This window comes from Xylaria bambusicola (genome assembly GCF_022495145.1).
Source record: "Xylaria bambusicola strain CBS 139988 unplaced genomic scaffold F5B22scaffold_13, whole genome shotgun sequence".
In the NCBI taxonomy this organism is placed as follows: Eukaryota; Fungi; Ascomycota; class Sordariomycetes; order Xylariales; family Xylariaceae; genus Xylaria; species Xylaria bambusicola.
This window is the reverse complement of record NW_025953566.1, coordinates 644,655-665,104: the sequence shown is the minus strand read 5'-3', so window position 1 is coordinate 665,104 and position 20,450 is coordinate 644,655. Positions and strand designations below refer to the sequence as shown.

The 20,450-nt window shown below is 49.1% G+C and overlaps 5 protein-coding genes across 5 annotated transcripts; 2 read left to right on the top strand and 3 right to left on the bottom strand.

The window, feature by feature from the left end:
* Positions 1 to 1,265: 1,265 nt before the first annotated feature.
* F5B22DRAFT_81215 (putative GABA permease) lies at positions 1,266 to 3,672 on the bottom strand. The gene is made up of 6 exons (XM_047980586.1): positions 3,105 to 3,672; positions 3,023 to 3,046; positions 2,397 to 2,973; positions 2,036 to 2,343; positions 1,826 to 1,948; positions 1,266 to 1,730 (listed from the first exon to the last, which is right to left on the bottom strand). Exons 1-6 carry the CDS (start codon positions 3,290 to 3,292, stop codon positions 1,352 to 1,354), a joined length of 1,599 nt encoding a protein of 532 aa, XP_047832434.1. The 5' UTR covers positions 3,293 to 3,672; the 3' UTR covers positions 1,266 to 1,351.
* A 643-nt stretch (positions 3,673 to 4,315) lies between these two features.
* Positions 4,316 to 6,327, bottom strand: F5B22DRAFT_81270 (uncharacterized protein). The gene is made up of 6 exons (XM_047980587.1): positions 5,552 to 6,327; positions 5,394 to 5,498; positions 5,099 to 5,326; positions 4,888 to 5,030; positions 4,729 to 4,824; positions 4,316 to 4,587 (listed from the first exon to the last, which is right to left on the bottom strand). Exons 1-6 carry the CDS (start codon positions 5,714 to 5,716, stop codon positions 4,392 to 4,394), a joined length of 933 nt encoding a protein of 310 aa, XP_047832433.1. The 5' UTR covers positions 5,717 to 6,327; the 3' UTR covers positions 4,316 to 4,391.
* A 2,464-nt stretch (positions 6,328 to 8,791) lies between these two features.
* F5B22DRAFT_635393 (uncharacterized protein) lies at positions 8,792 to 12,359 on the top strand (the record flags this gene model as incomplete). Its single annotated transcript, XM_047977130.1, has 2 exons — positions 8,792 to 8,806; positions 10,062 to 12,359. The coding sequence occupies 2 exons, from the start codon at positions 8,792 to 8,794 to the stop codon at positions 12,357 to 12,359; spliced, it is 2,313 nt and encodes a 770-aa protein (XP_047832432.1).
* Positions 12,360 to 13,704: 1,345 nt separating this feature from the next.
* On the top strand, positions 13,705 to 16,253 carry F5B22DRAFT_81093 (carboxypeptidase S1). The gene is made up of 3 exons (XM_047980585.1): positions 13,705 to 14,149; positions 14,223 to 14,508; positions 14,570 to 16,253. Exons 1-3 carry the CDS (start codon positions 13,997 to 13,999, stop codon positions 16,192 to 16,194), a joined length of 2,064 nt encoding a protein of 687 aa, XP_047832431.1. The 5' UTR covers positions 13,705 to 13,996; the 3' UTR covers positions 16,195 to 16,253.
* A 944-nt stretch (positions 16,254 to 17,197) lies between these two features.
* On the bottom strand, positions 17,198 to 18,448 carry F5B22DRAFT_654205 (uncharacterized protein; the record flags this gene model as incomplete). The annotated part of the gene is made up of 4 exons (XM_047979785.1): positions 17,198 to 17,377; positions 17,526 to 18,065; positions 18,129 to 18,282; positions 18,336 to 18,448. 4 exons carry the CDS (start codon positions 18,446 to 18,448, stop codon positions 17,198 to 17,200), a joined length of 987 nt encoding a protein of 328 aa, XP_047832430.1.
* Positions 18,449 to 20,450: the final 2,002 nt, after the last annotated feature.

Here is a 20,450-nt window from a genome sequence, read left to right as displayed (position 1 = left end):
CTTCATAGGAGTTGAACAACTTCGCCGAAGCAATGTACGATGATGCGTACAATGTGTACACCACTTTGCTACTACCTACCTACGTACCTCATGTATTTACCTATCATGCCCTCTTGGGGCTGTGATGCCTCCTTGCTCCAACGCGATACACGTCAATAGGGTCCGCTACCTAATTCCCGTGTGTGTACGGTCTCTCTTCCGATGCAATAGTATTGGCTCGTTCAGAGGGAAATGAGTTATCAACGCGATGAGATGCCCACCATCTTACTTACTGATCTATCTGTAGCATCCTATCAGCTGATAAGACCACAACTTGCAGCCCGAAAGATGGAAAGAAGGGTGTCATACAATCCCGACAACCTTCACTTACTTACTTACCTCAGTAGACAGCCCTCAACACCAGGATGAATATGGCAATTTATACGGAGTACAGCATGCATGCAGTTCATTTTACCATGCCCTCGGTCATAGCTGAAGCGTCAGTAAACAAAAGTGCTTCACCATCTCATTCGTCAGCTTACCCGTCTTTCTCTCAACTCATGAGATTTCTGACGTGATCTGTCAGCACGGGCTCCATCTGAAACAACTGCAGATGCATTGGTCTGCCAACTGGCCGGCCAATAGATTGCTCATAGTCGACGATTCCGATTAAGACTTGTATTGAGGAGCACTGCGCAGAAGGCCCCCACGACAATGATGGAAAGTACCTAATATTGCCCCTCGCTATCGTAGATAAAAAGGCCCCCCCCCATCGGACTCCTGACAACGGAGGTTGATAAATAAGTATAATTGCCATAGATGATCATAATCGCCCATTAAGTTGATACTCGAAAAGTTCCGGATTGATATCTCCCAAAGCTTTGTACACGTAGGGCAGCGATCATCACTTAGTTTTAATGTCCAGATATTCTCTGTGCCTAGCATTCCCACCCTTGCAAGTTGTTTCAACCCACTCAGGAATTCTGAATATAAGCCAACTATCATATAGCATTGTGACAATCAAAGCTAGATGAGATAATGTACTGTGTATGCTACATAGTAGAACTATCCCTACATTGTACGGTTGAGACCAATAGCGACCCAAGGGTACTACGTTTCACACGTGTCTATCTAAAGGAGCTAATCCGGAGCCTCAGGCTAATAGAAACCGACAGCGCCATTGCATCGAAATTATTATGAATCTTTTAAAAGTATTATCTAATAGTACATCCAGCCACTCTTTTAAGTAACATTAATTAAGGTTCTATACTCACGCCGGTAGTTGTCAGCCTTATATACAGTTTATCGGCCACCGGCGTCAGCAAAGTACACTCTATACGAGACAGCTTCTCGGTAACGTACGAGGGGCTTCTCAGCGACCACTCTCGATAACTGGCCCCGTGTATGTTTTCCTCGCCCATGCTACGTAATACAGCATACTGAACGAAACAACCACCCCGAAACCCAGCACAGCCCAATTGAAATTTTGGGGTGTGACATCCCGAGCAGGGGGCCAGAAGCTGAAGATAAAGATGTAGAAGAGATAAGCACAAGAGAATGCATTGTTGGCAATTCCAAGTATGCCGTGTACTCTCCAGGGCCCCCACGTTAAGCTGCCACCGATTGTGTTTGTGAGAGTATCGTCGTCGTGTCGGGTGCCTATAGCCCCTGTTACTCTGCGGTATAGGAGCAGAGATGCGGCGATGAGATACGAGCCAAATAGACCGGCTATTGACATGGATATAACGCCACTTGGTCGGGGTCAGTAATCTTGAGTCTGATCTAGGCGTAAAGGCTGCTAGGATATGATTTCTACCCAAACAAAAGACAAGATGATGTTACTCACTTGAAGGCTACCGAATCACCAATGTTGACAAGAGAGAGAATGATGGCAATGACAACTGTTACTAGTACAGCATTATCGGGGATGCTGGTTCGTGGGCTAATCTTTTTCAGAACTTTCCAGCCTCTGCAATGCTTCAGGTTAGCAGATGGCATCGTAAGCACACATGAGAGCGTGTAAAGGAGAACGAAATGACAGTCAAGGGCTGCTTACGGCACTCCACGATCGCGAGCAAAAGCCCAATATATTCGAGACGTAGATGCAAGGCAACCGGTAGTGGCGCTGAAGGACATGATTACGACGAGAGACGACATAACAGTCGCCCCGGCAGTCGATCCAACAGCGTGGTGGAAAACAGACATGAATGGATATTGCGGGTTCTCAGCTAACGCCACCTTGATGTCCCCAAGAGAATATAGTGTCGCAACCATCATAGCGAAGCCCAGTGTCCCATTGACAGCAAGACCTGTCATCAAGGATCGCGGGACCACTACAGCGGCGTTGCGAATTTCTTCCGACATCTACCAACGTGTCAGAGAACAACCCATCCATGCTGTTAGATTGCGTAACTTACATGTATAGCACCGTCTCCACCAAGAAAGGCAAAAACGTTTCCTATTATTCCAATGCTGAATGATAGGCCTTGCGTTTGCCATAGTCCGGAGTTGACCCAAGTATCGAAGACATCTTTAGCTGATCCGTGGGGGCTGAGCAACGTTAAGGGGAGTATGACAGCGAAGAAGCCGAGGATGTGTAAAACCAGCACGAGGCCTTCGAATTTCGCCAGGAGGGATCCCACTGCAGTGTTGATGCCATAACTAACCAGTACAACTCCCCAGAATAGAAGCGTGCCGTGCCAGTTCTTCATGACAGCAGCATACTCGGGATGTGTAAGCAGAACAAGACCTTGAATCATGGTTCCAGTGACGAAAGCACCAGAAGCTACGAGCGCCTGCCACCCTGTAATGGCAAGCCAGCCAGTTAGGTATCCAAGGAACTTCCGTGATGAAGAGGGCGCCAACATCGAGACCCAATGATACTGTCCTCCCGATGTCGGAGCCATTGAGACTAGCTCGGATAGTGTTGTGAATACCGAGAGGGTGCCGACCCAGACGACGAGAAATCCGTAGAGAATTCCAGATGGTCCCCCACTGCTAACGTTAGTCACCCCCGATGAATCAGGAGATAGGAGTATAATACTTCTGCAGTCCTGAAAGAAACGTGCTACACGGCCATTAGCGAGGTGAAAGGGAGAACTGGGCGACCATAGGCAAGAACATACGTCAACGACCCTTCCCAAGTGATGAGGACGGTGCAGCTGAACCCAAGAATTGTCATGAAGCCAAAGTTCCTCTTCAATACGGGCTTCTTTCCGAGACGAGTCAATGCGACATCGTCGCGTGAAGTTGAATCCGAAAGGCCCTGCTTGAGCACGGTCTGCAGACCATGTTCCTCGAAGCCGATATCCATGTTGAAGCACTTGGTGATCGATCACAACTGGGCGAGTACGATGGGACAGAGTTGTCGTGTAGCAAAGGGAATTGTCGAGCGATGGGAAAAGAGGGAACAACAGCGAGACCCAGAGGTATTTCAGCTAAACCAACTTTCCCAGGTGTTTGTCAAGTCAGGATAGGAATCCACCAGTGATAGTCCTGGAAAGGCAAAGGGAGTTGCTGAAGAGAATGTTATACCAGCCCTTCATAGCCCTTTCCTCTTAGATCTACCATTGACATAGGGTATCTCAACTAGTCGCACCGAGTGAGACCAGCTGCAAATCACCGTCGGGTTGGATAAGCCGAACCCCTCAACACACAGTCGCACCACAACCACAGCACGAAATGCGTGCGCACATTATAAGCAACAATACCTAATTCCATACTTTCACAAACTATCGAGTGCCGAACTTCCTCTGGCACACCACCGGTGACCCAAAGCAGGAAGAAACCCCGAGTCAATAGGGAGCAAACAATCAGGCGTGTGGCTGACAAATAGTCACAATCCCCAAGGAGGCGGTCTTTGGCCTTTTTAAAACCTGATCAACTCAATAGTGTCTCCTCGGGCGAGACATATATATCGCCTCGGTACCTGTCTAACGGTCGGACGTATGCCGGCGTCAACCACTGGGGTGTGAGACAGCTGCCACTGCTTCGCTTATTGTGCAATTCTTATTGTACGCATTGCTTTTGGAGGCGTCTCATGCCTCCCTAGCCGGGATAGGCTGGCAGCCTCGAATGCAAATGCCACAGATTGTGCATTTGGGCTTAGCACCAGTCACAGCGGTGGAACGGGACATCTCAAAAATGGAAGTTGAAATGCTTAAATGCATTAAAAGTGACAACGGATATGAATCGCCAAGAAAACCTGTTAAAGCATTATTGCCCTGCGCAATCTGGTTCGCCGACCCCTGGTGCCACTAGAACTACGAGGGCGTGAAACACGATATCCCTTGCTTCAATAGAAGGGTCTTAAGTCCATTATTGTACGTAAATCATTAGTTTTTGACGTCAAAAGACACTCCCTTGAGGCCTCGCGACTGAGAATTACAGCACTCGATCTCGGTGCATTGCTATCATCGATCCGTGGCCTGCGAGCATGCTGCCGAATTGTAGTTGCTCAAGTGATTTGCGCTTGGCCCCATCCTGTCATGCGAGAGGTCTTCTTCCGACTCAGGTAATACGCGGGCTACGCCGGACTCCAAGCTTTCCATGAACGGGCGGAGATAAGGGCCACACGCGGTTACAACACTGGCCGACAGGACAGCTTGACTATGAGTCACAAGTTAGTAATGTGCACAGTCACAAGCATGTCTGAAATGAGAAAGCTAGCGAAGCATAAGGGGGGCGGCGAAGGAAGCCTATTGACTTTGCTGGTGCAGGAAATGGGAACCAGTTGGGAGATTTACTCACTTCAAGACGGTTGGCAGCCAGATGTCTTTCGTGAGATCAGCGCTGGGGAATGCATTCAGAAAGAAAGTCAATTGCGCCAGGGCAATACCGATGATCCTGATGATCGATTAGCCAAATGATGACGATGTAGTTGACTAGCTAGTGCGAAGAGCGACTTACAGAAGACGCGTTGAAAAAATCAATAACACAACTGATCTCCTCATGAGGGACATTCGTAAGTTGCCGATGATCATGCAATACATCGCGACGATGAAGAATTCCGTCCCGATGTTACCTATAGCGACATATGCCCACCAAGCTCGCTACATTGACGGTCAACTACGTTTCTCGAAAGGCCAGGCTAGGTCTCCTGGGACACCAGGCATCTTACCCTATTAATACATCGCGAACCGTGCACATAGTCCCACGGCGATGGAAATGCACATTGGAAGAGGGTCGTCAACACTGCGGACAGTACCCAAATTCCGACAGACAGGCGAAGAACCAAGTCCAGGCGCTGATGCGTCGCACTAGGACTGAGCTGTCGGATCGAGATCGAGATGGACCATTTTATGAGGGCGAGAGCGGTAAGTTGGAAGACGAAACTGGCGTACTCTGCCTTTGACGCACGCACGCAAGATGTCAGTCATCGCGCAGATCAATCTGCGATGGCAGGGCGAGCTTACCTGCAGGAATCTCTCCACGGCGTCTTGACTCAAACTGCTCATTGGTTCTCCCAGGCCTTGCGACGTGCCGAGCGATATTGAGACGCATTGTGCTAGGTACGCGGACTGTCCCGGGTCAGCTACCAGGGATCGTTTGAGCGAACATGATTTGAACCAACCTGAGCTGCTAATAGGATCCAGTCATCTCGGGCCAGTTTTCGTGTCATGTAAAACTTGGTTCCGATCCGTGCCCCGACGCTCAAGATGGCTACAATGAACAGAAACCACAGAAGAATCTGTAGGATGCTACCCTGGTCATTCTGCGGCAATTGTCGCCCTATCATCTTGAGCGGGTATTGAGGTTGCGTGTATAGTATTCGTTTGTATGCCGCTTCATGGGGTGCTCAGCAGCTAGGATTTGGAGGTCGATAATGGAGTATAGGACGTTGTATCGGAGAATATCGTAGTTTGTTTGATATTTCAGGACATATGGTACTTTTATGAGGTTCGATGATACCAGTGTATTATGTATTATGTAGAAAATAAGGGATACTGTGGAATTTCTGTGGTTGTCAAGTTTTATTTTTCAAATACTAGAAGAAGGCATTGTATAGACCCCTCGTCGCGATAGTAGACTGTCACATATCAGATTCACTTTGCTACATACTACTTACTGCACGGCATTCTGCTTGTGGGGACCCAGCCTCGAAGCCTGGGGATAAACCATCAAAGAGCGACACACAGCGAAACAAAGTGGACATCAAAGTCAATTGCCATTGCTTCTGGCGATCTCTTGTCTTTCGAACCTGCATCTGTGGTGTGATCGCCCTTCCGCTCTTCTCCGTAAGGGTTGGAGTATAAGACTCTGTGACCGTTTTGAGGTAGTGTGCCTAAGTCAGTCAATTACGAACAATCAATTGCAATTGGCTCCCGGATGCGCCACGGAGTTTGACCGTGATACGACATGGTTCGGTCTTATGTCCAGACTGGTCGGAGGGGATAGATGAACGCAAGACACATTATAGTTGATCGTAATGAGCGAGATGCGGGTGAGACAAAATTGACTGAGCGCTTAGGTCTCCCTGGGGCATACTATGGTTCATGTCTCTAGCTATGCTTTAGCCACCGAGGATGCAAGGACCAGCACCGCCACGGAAAGGAATTTCACCTGAAAAGAAATGCCTTGAATGAGAGCTTGTCGTCAGTTTTCGAGACTGGACATTCCATTTCGCCTCTCAATTGCTTTTGAAGATATATCGATACGTTCAAGATCACTTCTGGTAGAACTTAAAAAAGTCGCCGTTATGATGCTGAGCGCACGTAATAACCGACTGCAGGCGAATCGGGTGCGTAATTACCAGCAATCTACCATACTGGTGGTGCGATGATATGATAGCAAGGTCTTTCCGTAACACCAGAACCAAGGTGACTGGCTCGTCCTACCTACTAAACTCGTCTCCTTGCTCACAAGACCATCAATCGCCGACAATCTTCTTCGATGGCCTACGGTATAGACTCTGGATGGGACTGCCTATGCCTGGGACTTGTCTCTCTAAGCCACGAGAATTATATGAATTCTCCCATAGCCGCGTCGTATAGGAAAGAGGCATAGGATCTAGAGAAGAGGCTGCTATAAAAGCTGGCCGAGGGCTTTGGCACACGTATGCCGCTCCTAGCGACTACCCGAAGGTTGTTGGCATCAACCCACAGGAGGTAGCAGCCAGCGGTTCTATAAAAACATTGAGGGAACCTGTTCATCAGCAGACTAGCACTCGTCATAACTCGTCGTTTGCCTTTGAAGGGCTTGCAGCTATAGAAGTGGTAGTTGATAGGCACCCCAGCAGCGAACAACCCACCATTCATATTATTCGAAATACTTATATGTTTGGTTGAGCGACCCATTATGAATGGAGATGTCATCCAGTGTTCGGTCGACCGACATAACCATAGATGGGGAACATAAACGGTTCGGAAGATGACAGGAATATTATGTAACCTCTTCATCTGGGGAAGTCCGAATTCTCAAATGCTAGCACCGTGATATGGGTTATCAGCTGCAACAAGTCTGCTTCCCCGGGGGAGTGTCTAAGCGCTCGAGAGTGACAAGTTCAAGGTATGATGCCGATATTTAGCTGAAGTTGCTGCTGTTATGTAAATTTTACGAGGCAATCTACCTGATATCATAATCTTTAGGTCACACGCACAACTATTCTGATGAGAAGCATCCCGATACATACATACACATTTCCGGCTCACTCTCACGCGTGGGGCGAAGAATATGAGGCATAGCGAACTTGGCGAGATGGAATCCGCTTCACAATCTGTGAGCGAGGTATCGTGACTGTTTCCTCCCACGGAATGGAACTCCGCATCCCGGTAGTCCCGCTAGATGGAAAAAGGCCGGCGAACCTGCCGGGGATGCAAGGATAATTCCCGAAGAGTCGGTGGAGAGGGTTTGGAGGTCCGCCGTAGGTTGGCACATTGAGGTCGATTGGTCAAGGGGTCGTGAGACGGGGAGATGAGGGACGGAACGACATTAGCTGAGATCAGAGAAGTCACTATGTACCTGAAACTCCCATGGCGAGCATTGTGGCTTATGCACACACCATACGAACTAGCTATTCTAGTGCGATTTTCACATGAGGCGGTCAGTTCAAGTTACGTGCAGCAAGTAAGTCTGACCCAGCGACATCGGGAGAGGCCCACGCACGCATGCAACAGAGATCTTGTGACAGACAAATCATTAGGTATTCACTTTTGTCGATCTGCTTGCGTTCTTAGTTGACGTGCAGATATCTGAATGAATATTCAAACCCAATGCAAGACGCGGGAGGTATAGTAAGCATGCGGCAGAACAGAGACAGGGGGTTTGAATGAGGCACGAGGATGAAGAAAGTGCGAGGTAAAATGAGGGAAATCTGGGTTTATTCAGTAAATCCGCTCCTGGAAATAACCCCGCGTATACGTAATCTAGTGCACTACTACTAGGTACTTACCAAATAGCACCTAAGGTACCTCATCCTGAGACCACCAATGCTGCTCGCTGTAGGACCATGATCTGGCGTTTGACACCTCTTGATGCCATAACTGATTCGGTAATAATTGTATGCAGAACGTCTATGATTCCTAAGTAAGTACCTCACATACAAATGCATGTATGATGCAGATGCGATGTCTACTTGATACGGGCAGATATACGCGGGTAGATACCTATCTTTTATTTTAAAAAATTGAAAACCTGGAAGTCTGGGCCTAGACCCCAAGCAAGCGCCTTCAAAGTTGCATGCAGGTACCAGAGGTACTGATAAGGCAGGTAACTTAAGTACCTACATACATCTGCTATCGAATCTGAGAGGAACAGATGATATCATCGGCATCAGGGTACATTGGTATCCACCCCCAATCTCCAATTTGTCTCTATGTATGTTGTGTCAGTTGTCTCGTTATTTTGTAGCTGTTGGAGAACATCGGTGTGCATAGGCGTGATAGGCAAATGCGAATTAAATATTCCGATTGCGTGCGTGATATTGAATTGTTGATGTCGGCTGCCAATTTGTGTTTAGTTGACAGCACATGCTGCTCCGAGAAGGTACCTCAGGCTACCACCCCCACCCTAGTTTAGTTACACTATTACCTATGGGATTTTGCAATTGATCAATCAGCCCTGGGCAAAACACTATCAGGTCGCAAAGGTCGTTGAAGAAATGACTACCTGATTGAACTGTCCACGTGTATGAATAGCGAGGTATACGGTAGATTACCTACAATGAACAGGCAGAGAATCGGGGGTGAGAATGCCTAGGTCCGTACAGATCTAAGTACATAGACGGGTATGTACATAGATAGGAGGTACTGGGCTGGTTTACCTCTTTGTACAGTTAGTTACATAGTACATGTAGGTTCCAGGGCTAATCCCACCCCCCCACAACACTATCTCCCCCCCATCTCCCATCTCTCATCTCCTCCCACACAGCCCATCGCCAGAACAGACTGGAGCTGACCAGAACACTGACAGTCTAGATCGAAGGTGGCCACAATCACATTAGTCGCGCTGTTCGACAGGCCTTGATACGGGAAACGGCTTGGTGGTATCCATTGAAATAAGTGGCACCGTAATCCGCCGCCCGTCGTCTTGCTGTCCTGTCCTTCTCCTTGTCACGGCTTGAAGAGTACGAGGTATGGTGGTGGGTTGGTCGAGCAGATCTCACTGCTTCGCTCCCCCGGCGCTGTCGATTTTGCTATGGTGACGCTCCTCAGTCTCTCGGCAATCTCGCTCCTATCCTCGTCTTTTACAAATATGTACATATGACTACCTAGCGTAATATCTCAACTATCGTCGTCGTTAGTATTGCCCTTGACTACCGGACTCGGACGTTGTTGCTCGATAAACTGCACCTGTTTCATCGGCTTCTGTTCCCTCTTCTCTCTTTCAAAATCTCGCCCCTGTCGGTGTTATAAGCTATTTACATACGAAGTAGTTCCTCGTATTTTCCTGTTTGCTAAATATAGCGATGCTTATTTGCTGAGCACATTGTTCCGAGTATTGTTACGACCCAACGACGAGTCAACGCGCAGAAAATGGTGGCAGCAGGCGATGATGATGATGCGCCCATGTCGGATGCACAGCAGCCACTAATACCTGAATCGGGTCCTGGACTTGGATCTGGATCTGCACCTACACCTGCACAGCCAGTGACGAAACCGAAGCGACGATTTGCACCCCAGCTCATTGAACAGACCACGAGGTCTTCTTCCAATAGAATTACCAATAATCATGCCAGTTCCAATGCCAGTGCCGATATTGGCACCGGAAACAACCGCACGAGACCCAATGCAACTCAATCGACCAAGGATGCCGCCGTCCAGGCCAACGACTCTGACATACTCTCCCCTCGACTACCCACGAAACCCATCCGGCGCTTTGCTCCTGTCCCCATCGAGACCACTTTCGATTCTTACAGGGTAGTCAACAAAAATCCCCACGGCCCAGCCCCTGAACCAACCCCAGATCCCTCCCCAACGGGATCGCAATCGTCCCTCACACTTTTGTCCACAGCGGCACCAATGGCTCCCGAACCCACGGACACAAAAGGGCAGGAGAAGAAACCAAAGAGGAGGTTTGCTCCTCAATTAATTGAGACGACCAGGAGAGAAAGGAAGGCTGGGCAGGATGGTCCAGCCACAAAACTGACGGACAAGACTGATATAACCCCGGGTACCAATCACATTTATGCACCAAAGCCCAAGCTGAAATATGGTATACCTCAGCCCAACAGAATTAGTCCCAGACTGGCACACGCAACGGTTGAGCAGGATAACGAGACACTGCCACGTTTCTTTATACCCCGCCATCAACGTCCTAGCCCAAGCACCCGAAGGAGCACGCGTACTAATTCCTACCATCCTGACCTCGATACTATAGTGTCATCTGAATCGGGCAACTCTTCGGAGGACGATGATCGTGTAGCCGCTCCCGCGCTTAATTTAGGCGCTCCGGCTCTGTCCGACACGCGAAGCGACCATGGGGACACTTGGAGTACGAGGAGTTATGATTTGCGCGACCGGAGAGAGTCGTGCGACGAAGAAATATCGGGTTATCTGCTTGGCGTAGCGGCCCGAGAGACCCATCGGCAACGGGAGTTAGAGGAAGCCCTGTCTGCTTTCCCCAATGGAGTCCCACCCCTCGGGGTAGAGCATTTCTTCGTCAGAGATAACTCGGAGGATGAGATCCAAATAGGAGACGACGAACCACCGCTACGCCACGGCCCTTCCCAACTTCTTCTTCGTCGCAAGTCCACGGACCCGGGATGGGCTGTCAAGGAGATGCGCGCACACGCCGAGAAGCTGGCACGGATGCGTGCAGAGACTCACATGAGCCTAGACGACAATTCGGACAAGTCTGAGGTGGCGCCTCCACCTGAAGATCCGCTTTGGACGACCACAGCCCGCCGAGAGTCGCGTGACTCGGCCATAGGGAGCTCAATGGGACCCGTTCTCCCGACACACTCACCCGCCTTGTTCGCTACATCGTCACCGAGCCATGGCAAGTCTTTCACCCCACCGCCGTCGACTGGGCTGCGTGCGAGCCCTTTCGGGTTACCTTTCGCCTTTCGTAACAGCCAGCCCGACGACGTCGAGCTGGGCAAGATGCGCAAGGCCGCCTCGCCACCAATGTTAGGTGCTGATCTCTCCTTTCGAACATGCCCTAGTCCACAGTATACCCGGATGGAACCAAGTCAACCCTACTGCCAATTTGACCGGCTTGAGAAGACCCAACGTGATGCATCCGGTGTCACTGGCCTTTGGCGTGGATATTGTTCCTTTCAGACTAACAAGTTAGACACACCCTCTCTGCAACCACCCGATCTCCTCCACACACCCGGTGTAAGCTCTCCGATTGACCCTTTCGCCGTCGCCTTCGGTACATCCACGAATGGAAGTGGAACGCAATCGCCCATATGGGGTTCGGGCGGCAAAGGGACGAGTGTGCACAAGCAGAGACTCTCTGGGCTCGGCGAGAAACTAGAGAGAGAGATCGCACGCAAAGAACGCGAGGAAGCTATCCTAGCCGAGTTTGAGGATGCATTCGTGACACAAGTATACAATTATCTAAGTTTGGGCTTTCCGGCCACAGCGCGAGCTTTTGACGACGAACTCAGTAAGATCAGCGGCATCTGTGTGGAAGAGTTGCGTAAGGATGACAATATTAAAGTCGGCAAAGGATTCATGCTTCAAATGGAGATGGGCCCTGGTAGCACAAACTTCGACAGTAGCAGCTCCGACTCTAGTGGAGACGAACAGATGGTATCTCCCGAGGCCTACGAGCATGAATACCGGAGGCGGTCACGCCACAAGCCTCCCCGTTGGAAGGCCCTCAAGTTGTATATACACGAATGGGCACGACAGCACCCCTCATTAAACAACGACGACGACTCGGGCCCTCCTGCCTGGGGAGTCAGAGCACGCAGAGGTAGCTGGGCTATATAGAATTCGTCAATGCTCAAATCTCAAGGTGCTGGCATGCATCGACATTGGATAGACACAACATTAGATGAAAAGCATCTATTCACGTAGAGGACGGACTCCGGTCATTGAACTCAAATAGGAGAAAAGAATGATGACACTGGTCCCGACGTTTCCCCAGGAAGACACTAGCATTAGCGACATAGCATATACTTGCTTTATACTGACCATTTGAGCACGGAGAATTCTTAGGTTCTATTCTGCATGCATTATCGCAAGGGACTGGGCTCCCATCGCAATGTATTACGTTCAATGTTGCTAACAAGCACATCGGTGATTCGTCTCGGCGCTGCCAGTAACGTTTAGTGTCCCTAGAGATATCACGGCACTATCTAGAACGTACTACCTGAAATTCACCTAAACATTACATTTGGTAGAATTCTTACAGATACGATTTTATCGAAGCCACCATCTTAGCATTCGTCACATTCGAGTCCGTCATTTCTGTCTCAGTGCAAATGTTTTTTACTATTGGTACAATTTGTTCACCACTGCACCTATGCAACTGAGTGGTCAGCGGAATGGTGCCTCGCGCAACAACTGCACGCTTTTCTCTTATCCCTTCTAAGCTTGATAATACTATGGGCCATAGGTATTTCGTATTTACATTTCGTTGCACTTGGTTTGCCATACCTTGATACCCTCACCGTGGAGAGAGGTGCAGCATTGAACAAGGCAGGCGGCGACTTTGATACAATACTCAGAACGGATCTCTCGGATAACACATCCGGGTGAAAGGTTGTTTCGAGTTTCGAGCCGGGAAATCCCAGGGTGCTGTCCAATCTGAATAGCCCTACAACTATACAGTGGGGCAGCAAAACACCACTACAGACCACTACGACAGACGAACCGCTTAATAAGAACAAATTTGGAAATCGATCTGCAATATAATATTGGGGACATTTGGGGGCTTGGGGCACATCTCCAACATCGTCACCGAACCAAAGGCGGGGTAGACTAACGACGAGTTCGTCATTCATTCTAACCACCTTCCCCAATGGCCATCCCGCAGGCATTGGAAAAGAGCTGAGGAGTCACTGGCGACCCATGCTTATCAAGTGGACCGTTACCATATATCCAACTTTTTTCCATACGCAGCAAACGGCTGCTATGTGCTCTATTATAGCTTTAATTCAAAATTAACAATGTTCATCTCTATTAACTTTCATACCAACTGCCAATGGATACCGCGTGCTGTTTCTCGTTGAGGTATCGCATGGCTCTAGCTGCTTATCAACATGATTTGCGCAAGTGATAGCGATCACCACGAAGGGCTTGGTCACTTTCTTTGTTGTCCATTCGCGTGGGATACCTGCATCTTGATGCTTGCAAATGCGGGGTGGAAGGAAGCATAGACCGGGGTCCCGGGCTCTGCCATGATGACACGAAGAGGAGAGCGGAGGGTACAGTGAAGCTCGTATGATAGATGTGGGTAGTTGTATAAAACCACCTTACTATGAACAGTCTCCCCGCGACAAATAAAATCAATTGCCCGCCTACGTTACGAAAAGAGCTTCGAGGCATTCTTTTTTCTCTTGGTCACGCTTGTTGTGCACCACACTCATTGCTCTAGGAGCAGGGTGACTCTCACGGGCGACAAGATGCCTTCAGCAATTTTAAGACACATTCAAGCCATCGGCCTCATAGCCGGGTTACTGGCTCCCGCCGCCGTAGCTCAGTTTCCGCCAACTCCAGAGGGAGTCACGGTGCTGGAATCGAAATTTGGCAATGGTGTTAAGATAAGCTATAAAGAGGTACGATGACTTTTCATCCAACTGAACTGCTGATCGACAATTCGTGACCATTCTCGTTAACTTGGAGGGAAAGCCCGGTATCTGTGAGACTACTGAGGGCGTTAAGTCATATGCAGGCTACATTCATTTACCGCCTGGCACCCTTGAGGACTTGGGCGAGTCGCAAGACTATCCGATCAACACCTTTTTCTGGTTCTTTGAGGCGCGAAAGGATCCCGTGAATGCGCCTCTGTCGATATGGTTGAATGGTGGACCGGGTAGCTCGTCACTTTTGGGTCTATTTGCAGAAAATGGACCTTGCTATGTAAACCCAGACTCCAACTCGACGAGATTGAGCGAATGGTCCTGGAATAATGAAGGTAGGTAGTGAGATAAGCCAACGTCAAAGTGTCTAGATAGCATCCCACTAACACTGAGTAGTTAACATGCTTTATATCGAACAGCCAGTCCAAGTCGGCTTCTCCTACGACACCTTGCGAAACTATACCTACAATTTAGTGACAGGATCCAGCACTCCCCTCGATGAACTAGATACAATTCCTGAGCAGAACACCACGTTGCTTCTAGGGACATTCCCGAGTGACAATCGCAACAGCACAGCCCAAGGGAGTCGCAATGCTGCTATAGCGATGTGGCACTTCGCACAGACATGGTTCCAAGAGTTTCCCGCCTATCATCCGAACGACACACGTATCAGCCTGGCTACAGAATCATACGGAGGGCGGTACGGTCCGGCGTTTTTCTCTTTCTTTGAAGAGCAGAACATGAAGATTGAGAACGGTACATGGAATGGTACCGATGGCGAGAATTATGTTCTGAACCTAGATACCCTCATCCTCATCAACTCATGTATAGATCGCCAGGTTATGTATCCACACTACCCTCAAATGGCCTACAACAACACATATGGTATCCAAGCCGTCAATGAGACCATATACCTAAGCATGATAGATGCTTGGGAGCGTGAGGGCGGCTGCCGGGATCAGATTGCGGAGTGTATCACAGTGGCAGAAGCTTATGACCCGGACAACATCGGTATCAACGCCACCGTCAATGATATCTGCATGGCCGCCGAGACATTCTGCAGCAATGAAGTGCGAGGGCCATATCTCCAGTACTCGAATAACAACTACTACGATCTGGCCACGCAGGACCCAGATCCGTTCCCGGCAGAATTCCACTACCTGTACCTTAACCAGCCCCACGTGCAAGCCGCCTTAGGCGTGCCCCTGAACTATACGGGCTCATCCGGGGCCGTCAGCAGCGCGTTCCGCGGAATCGGCGACTACGTGAGACCCGGCTGGGTGGGAGATCTAGCTTACCTCCTGGAGAACGGCATCAAGGTCCACCTGATGTACGGCGACAGGGACTACGCATGCCACTGGATCGGCGGTGAGGCCGTCAGTCTCGCCATCAACTACACGGGTACGGAGCAGTTCCACGCGGCAGGATACACGGACATTGTGGTGAACGATACGTACGTCGGGGGGCAAGTCCGACAATACGGCAACCTGTCCTTCTCGCGCGTCTACGAAGCGGGACACGAGATCCCCTCGTATCAGCCCGAGACTGCGTACAAGATGTTTCAGCGCGCCCTCTTCAACAAGGACATCGCCACCGGCACCATCAATACCGCTGCAAACCCGGACTACGCCACCAACGGCACGGCGGATACCTGGGCCATCAAGAACGAAGATCCAGAGGACCCCGTGCATTTCTGCTATCTGTGGGATGTCGAGGCTACGTGCACGGAGGAACAGATCGAGAGTATACTTGATGGATCGGCGGTTATTATCAGTGGGATCCTTAAAGATGCGAACTCGACGATGCTTTTCCCGGAACTGTTCAATGGAACTGGGAATGGGGATGATACGTCGTCTCCTACGCCTACTCCTTCTGGCTCTGGCCCGTCGCCTACGGAGTCGGGGGCTGGGCCTGCTCCAACGGATAGCGGCTCTGCTGCGAGCCCGTTGGTTGCGTCTGGTGTGTCGGGTTTCGGCCTCTGGGCCGTTTTAGTCATGTTGGGATATGCTGCTCTTGCGTAGAGATAGATAGGGGTAATGGTGAAGTAATCATAAGTAATATCATACTAGTATAAGTTTATGTTCTACGCTACCTTTGCTGCTTGTGTTGGTTCCGGTAATAGTGTAGGCTGAGAAATAATCAATAAATCAAACCTAAGAGATTGCCGACAGCAACAACGAGATTCAGTTCAGCACGATGGGCAATATGGGTTATTGCGGTCATCGCACGATTCGTGACTTGAAGGTGCATGATAGTATATGGGTAATTCAACGCGGAAACCGCGAAACGGTGTAATTACAAGAGAATCTAGCCGTGAGAGTCAGCTTATGAATCGAACAGTACCATTTGGGAAAGGCTCGCGGAGATAAGCTACGAACACAAGGGCAAGTGGAAGAAACAGATACCTCTCTCTGGGATTACTGAAGCTGTGAGTACGTAATCAAATCCCTAGAAATCCAGAATGAGTTAACACGATGGTAACAGTTTCGCTTTCTTCACGTGCTCGAGCTAGGGAGACGGTATCTTCGTACGATACCAATTGACTACAAGCGGAGAAGGAGTGACTGCAATGAGACGCTGGCTATTACACAATAGGACGATATATCGGACAACCCAGCCTTGGAGGAATGTGACAGGTCATCGCTGCTACGATAGCTCTTCTTGTCTCTACTGTCAGATTGTGATCGCCTGATGATTTACTGGAGTGAGAGCTTCCTAGGCAATTAATTGCTGATGGGGCTGACATCAGAATTCCTTGTTCAAAAATAGTGATTGTTAGAGTTTCACCTTCAAAAAAAAAAGGGGGAGGAGGGCATCTACATCACACATGAGTATTCGTTCTGCATAGCTGTCCATATGAGATCATAAGCGAGTTCAAAATAATTAGTGCACAAAGAAGTTGGTCTTTACGATATAATCAAGACGTTGAGCTCTCGCCCTGGTCATAAATAAAACTCTATAAATTCGTTGCCTGTTGGACGCTGACAAGCTCCTCATGAATTTCAACCCCAATTACAGCTGAACTTATACAAATTCGGCGCAGACATAGTCTCCTCCGATGTCCATTACGTCTGCAACTGTGGCGTTGGGAACTAGACCGTGAGATGTTAGGACATGATTTAGAGTGACGACAGTCCCGTTGTCGCCGAAATAGTTTACCCAAGCCGGGTCGTTTATTCCACGGATAGTATTGTTTCCGCCAATCTAGGATGTGTTAGCATGCAGATTTCGGAGCACAGAGCATTGGCAGGTTAGAAATCTCATAGAGATAGAGCAGAGCAACTCAAGTTTATAAGACTTACTATGAGCAAAAGTTAGCTTGTGCAAGAGATATAAAACTGGATCATTCAACCGAGTGATTGAAATACGCACCTTCTGTCAAACGGGCTGGAAGTTTCCGAGATTCCCAGTCCCACCATAGCTTATCGATCCATCCATGGTGAAGCCAAAAGATAGGATCACCGGGAGACAGAGCGACGTCGATCATGAGGCCGTTGATGCCGCCGTGGCCAGCGGAGTGGGGAGCAGCTTCGATGCAGCGCCAGGCATCGTTAAAAGTAGCCATAGCTAGGCACTTGTCCACATTTTTCTGCGCGGCATTGTTGAAAAACACGCCGTTTATTGCACGGTAGACACAGTATTCCTGACCTGCCTTAAGGTTCCTACCAATACGTAACGTTACATTCGCGAAGGGCCCGTCAATGAGGCAGCGGGCAGTGCCGTTTCCGCCACTACCAAAACCTGTCTTGGGATCGAGAATCGCAGCTTTGCCGAGTGCACCTACGTCTCCTGGCTCGTGCCAGTAGGGCAGCGGTCCATTATATCCACATAGATCCCGTATAAGAGTCTGGTGAGCACGGACATAATACCGATGAAAGGGGAGGAATGTTCCCTAAATCGAAGTAACCGTTATTCGCCAAGTCAACTTCGGTCATCAAAAAAGCGGACAGCCTACGACAAAGTGAATATAGCCTGCTTGTGCAGCATGAGTCCACTGCAACTCATCCCAGACGTTCTTGACACCGGGAATATCAGTAATAGGCGGCGTATTCATCAAGCATAAATCCGCGTCAAGATATGCCTTCTTTTCAGCGTCAGTCAGGTCTTCCCTGCAGGCAATAGATTAGCTACTTGCTGAAGTTGTGATCAATATTTCACTCACCAAGCCTTGCGTTGAGTCTTGACTGTACAGGCTCGTCTTGCCACGGGGGAAGCAAGAATGGTATTGCCACTGAATGCTAGCACAAGGGCTACAATATTTGCTGAGAAACGCATGATGACGATGACGATGATGAAGAAGAGGAGGACAATAGAGAATATGCGTATCCTTAGACAAGATATCTCTTGCTTGTCTGACGAGTGCTTGCTGACTAGCCATGACTAGCAATTTGGGGACTCGAGTGCTTTTTATGATCGACCGGCTTTACAGCCGCATCTTTAAATTCTCTGTCCCGTCCCATTTATGGTGGAAAAGCTCCAGCTCTTTGCGCCGACTCAGATTGGGAAATTATATTGTAGATGCATCAGTACCCACAAGAGTATTGGCCCCGTGCTCTTGACACAAGCGGCGAAGCTGCCGAGTGCATTAGGCCTGGGCAGCCCGTGAGAATTGTTTATTTTGGATATTATTAGGATCTTGTGGACCAAGTAAGAGGGCATGCACAGACCCTTGTTGCAGTAATCTAGAGAGCGTTGATTTTAGGCTAGGCGTGGTATAAGTTGATAAAATGTATACGGGCTGAGGTAGCAGGCTGGCTCATGATGGTGGATGCATTTATGATATTTCTCGGGTATGCAATGGTGTTATGTAAGTAATCAAAGCTCGTTTATCATTTTCTATTATCAATATTCTTTAACATGTTGCATGACGCTACACATGGAGATCGATGTACAAAGTTCCATGTTCGGCTGAGCAACTGGGTTGTCTTCTTTTCCCGGCCTATCGTTTGACCTGGCGCCGCAGCCAAGAACACGGCTCAGTCAATCGGCAGTCCCGTATAGTAAGAGTATCGTGGCGGTTGAAGGAGGAACCCGGGACAGACGGCTCTACATCCGCATCCGCATCGTCAGCTACCCAAGCTTTTAGGTGTTCGATCACCTCGAGCTCCGCAAGTTATCAGCTGCCTACAGCATTTTCAGCCTCAACCCGATTAGATATTCCCGTTATATGGATTGGAACTACACTGATTTCAGACGTATAATGAGCTAAAGAGGCGCTTCTAGAGGATTATAGAACAAAGGGTCCGGCTGTGCCATCCGTTGACTAATCATCAATCCCTACTTCCTTCCTCCATAAACTTGTCCGTTGAGAGACGGTCCCGATGTATGTTCCGCTCTTAAGGCTGGCAACACATAGCGGAGGGCCGATGTTACGTTGTTCCAGCATAATCTGCAATCTGGTCGAGCCAAGATAGAGGACGCGAATGCATGTACCGCTTGGTGCACGGCACCCCACAAGAAGCTAGCAAGGGAGGCCTGTCCGGTACTACATTTGACGTGCGGCTAAAGGGAAGATTTCCAAGGCACAAATGGGAAACCTGGCATCTCAGCGCGCTAGCCTATGTAGAAAAAGGTAATATAAATTGACACTCCGACATACCGTAATCACGACCTTCGCTCTGACAGGTATTTGACTCCGGTGGATAACATATATCTTGGATGGAAAATTGAATAAGCGGCCCGATCATACATGTATGGTGTACTCTTGCAGGCACTGTATTGCACGCACACAATTCCCTATGACCTTGAATAGGTCATAGAGGCTAAGCTGGCCTTCCTTTTATCTATCATCACCGCTTCCCACAAACGTCACATGAAAGCGGTGGGGTTAGTTGGCGGCCAGGATGTCAGGATCTCCGGCATCAAGGATTGAGATATGTCACGTGACACGTACAGAGACTGTTAGCTGTGAACCCACGAAGCTTCAACGACTCGGACATTATAAGGTTAACAGTCTGCCCTGTATCTTTGGAAAATGTACTGCGGTATGGAGTGGGAATCGGAGCCATACAAGTACACCAGGTTTGTTGTTACACTAGGGTTGAGCAAGCGCCATGTGCTCCGGGCGGTGACCCACGGGCTTCAAAGAAATGGTATCTACCCATTCAATGGGGATTCTAAGTTTGAAAGGGGAATTCAGGAATTAGGACTGACTACTGTCCGACGTTGAAGGCTTCTGCCTTAGGCTCGCCTTGGTGAACATCTGACCCAAAGCGTGGTCAGCTACTAATTACCTGCCTAGATGTTTCATCATGTCAATGGCCTATAGATGAGCTCT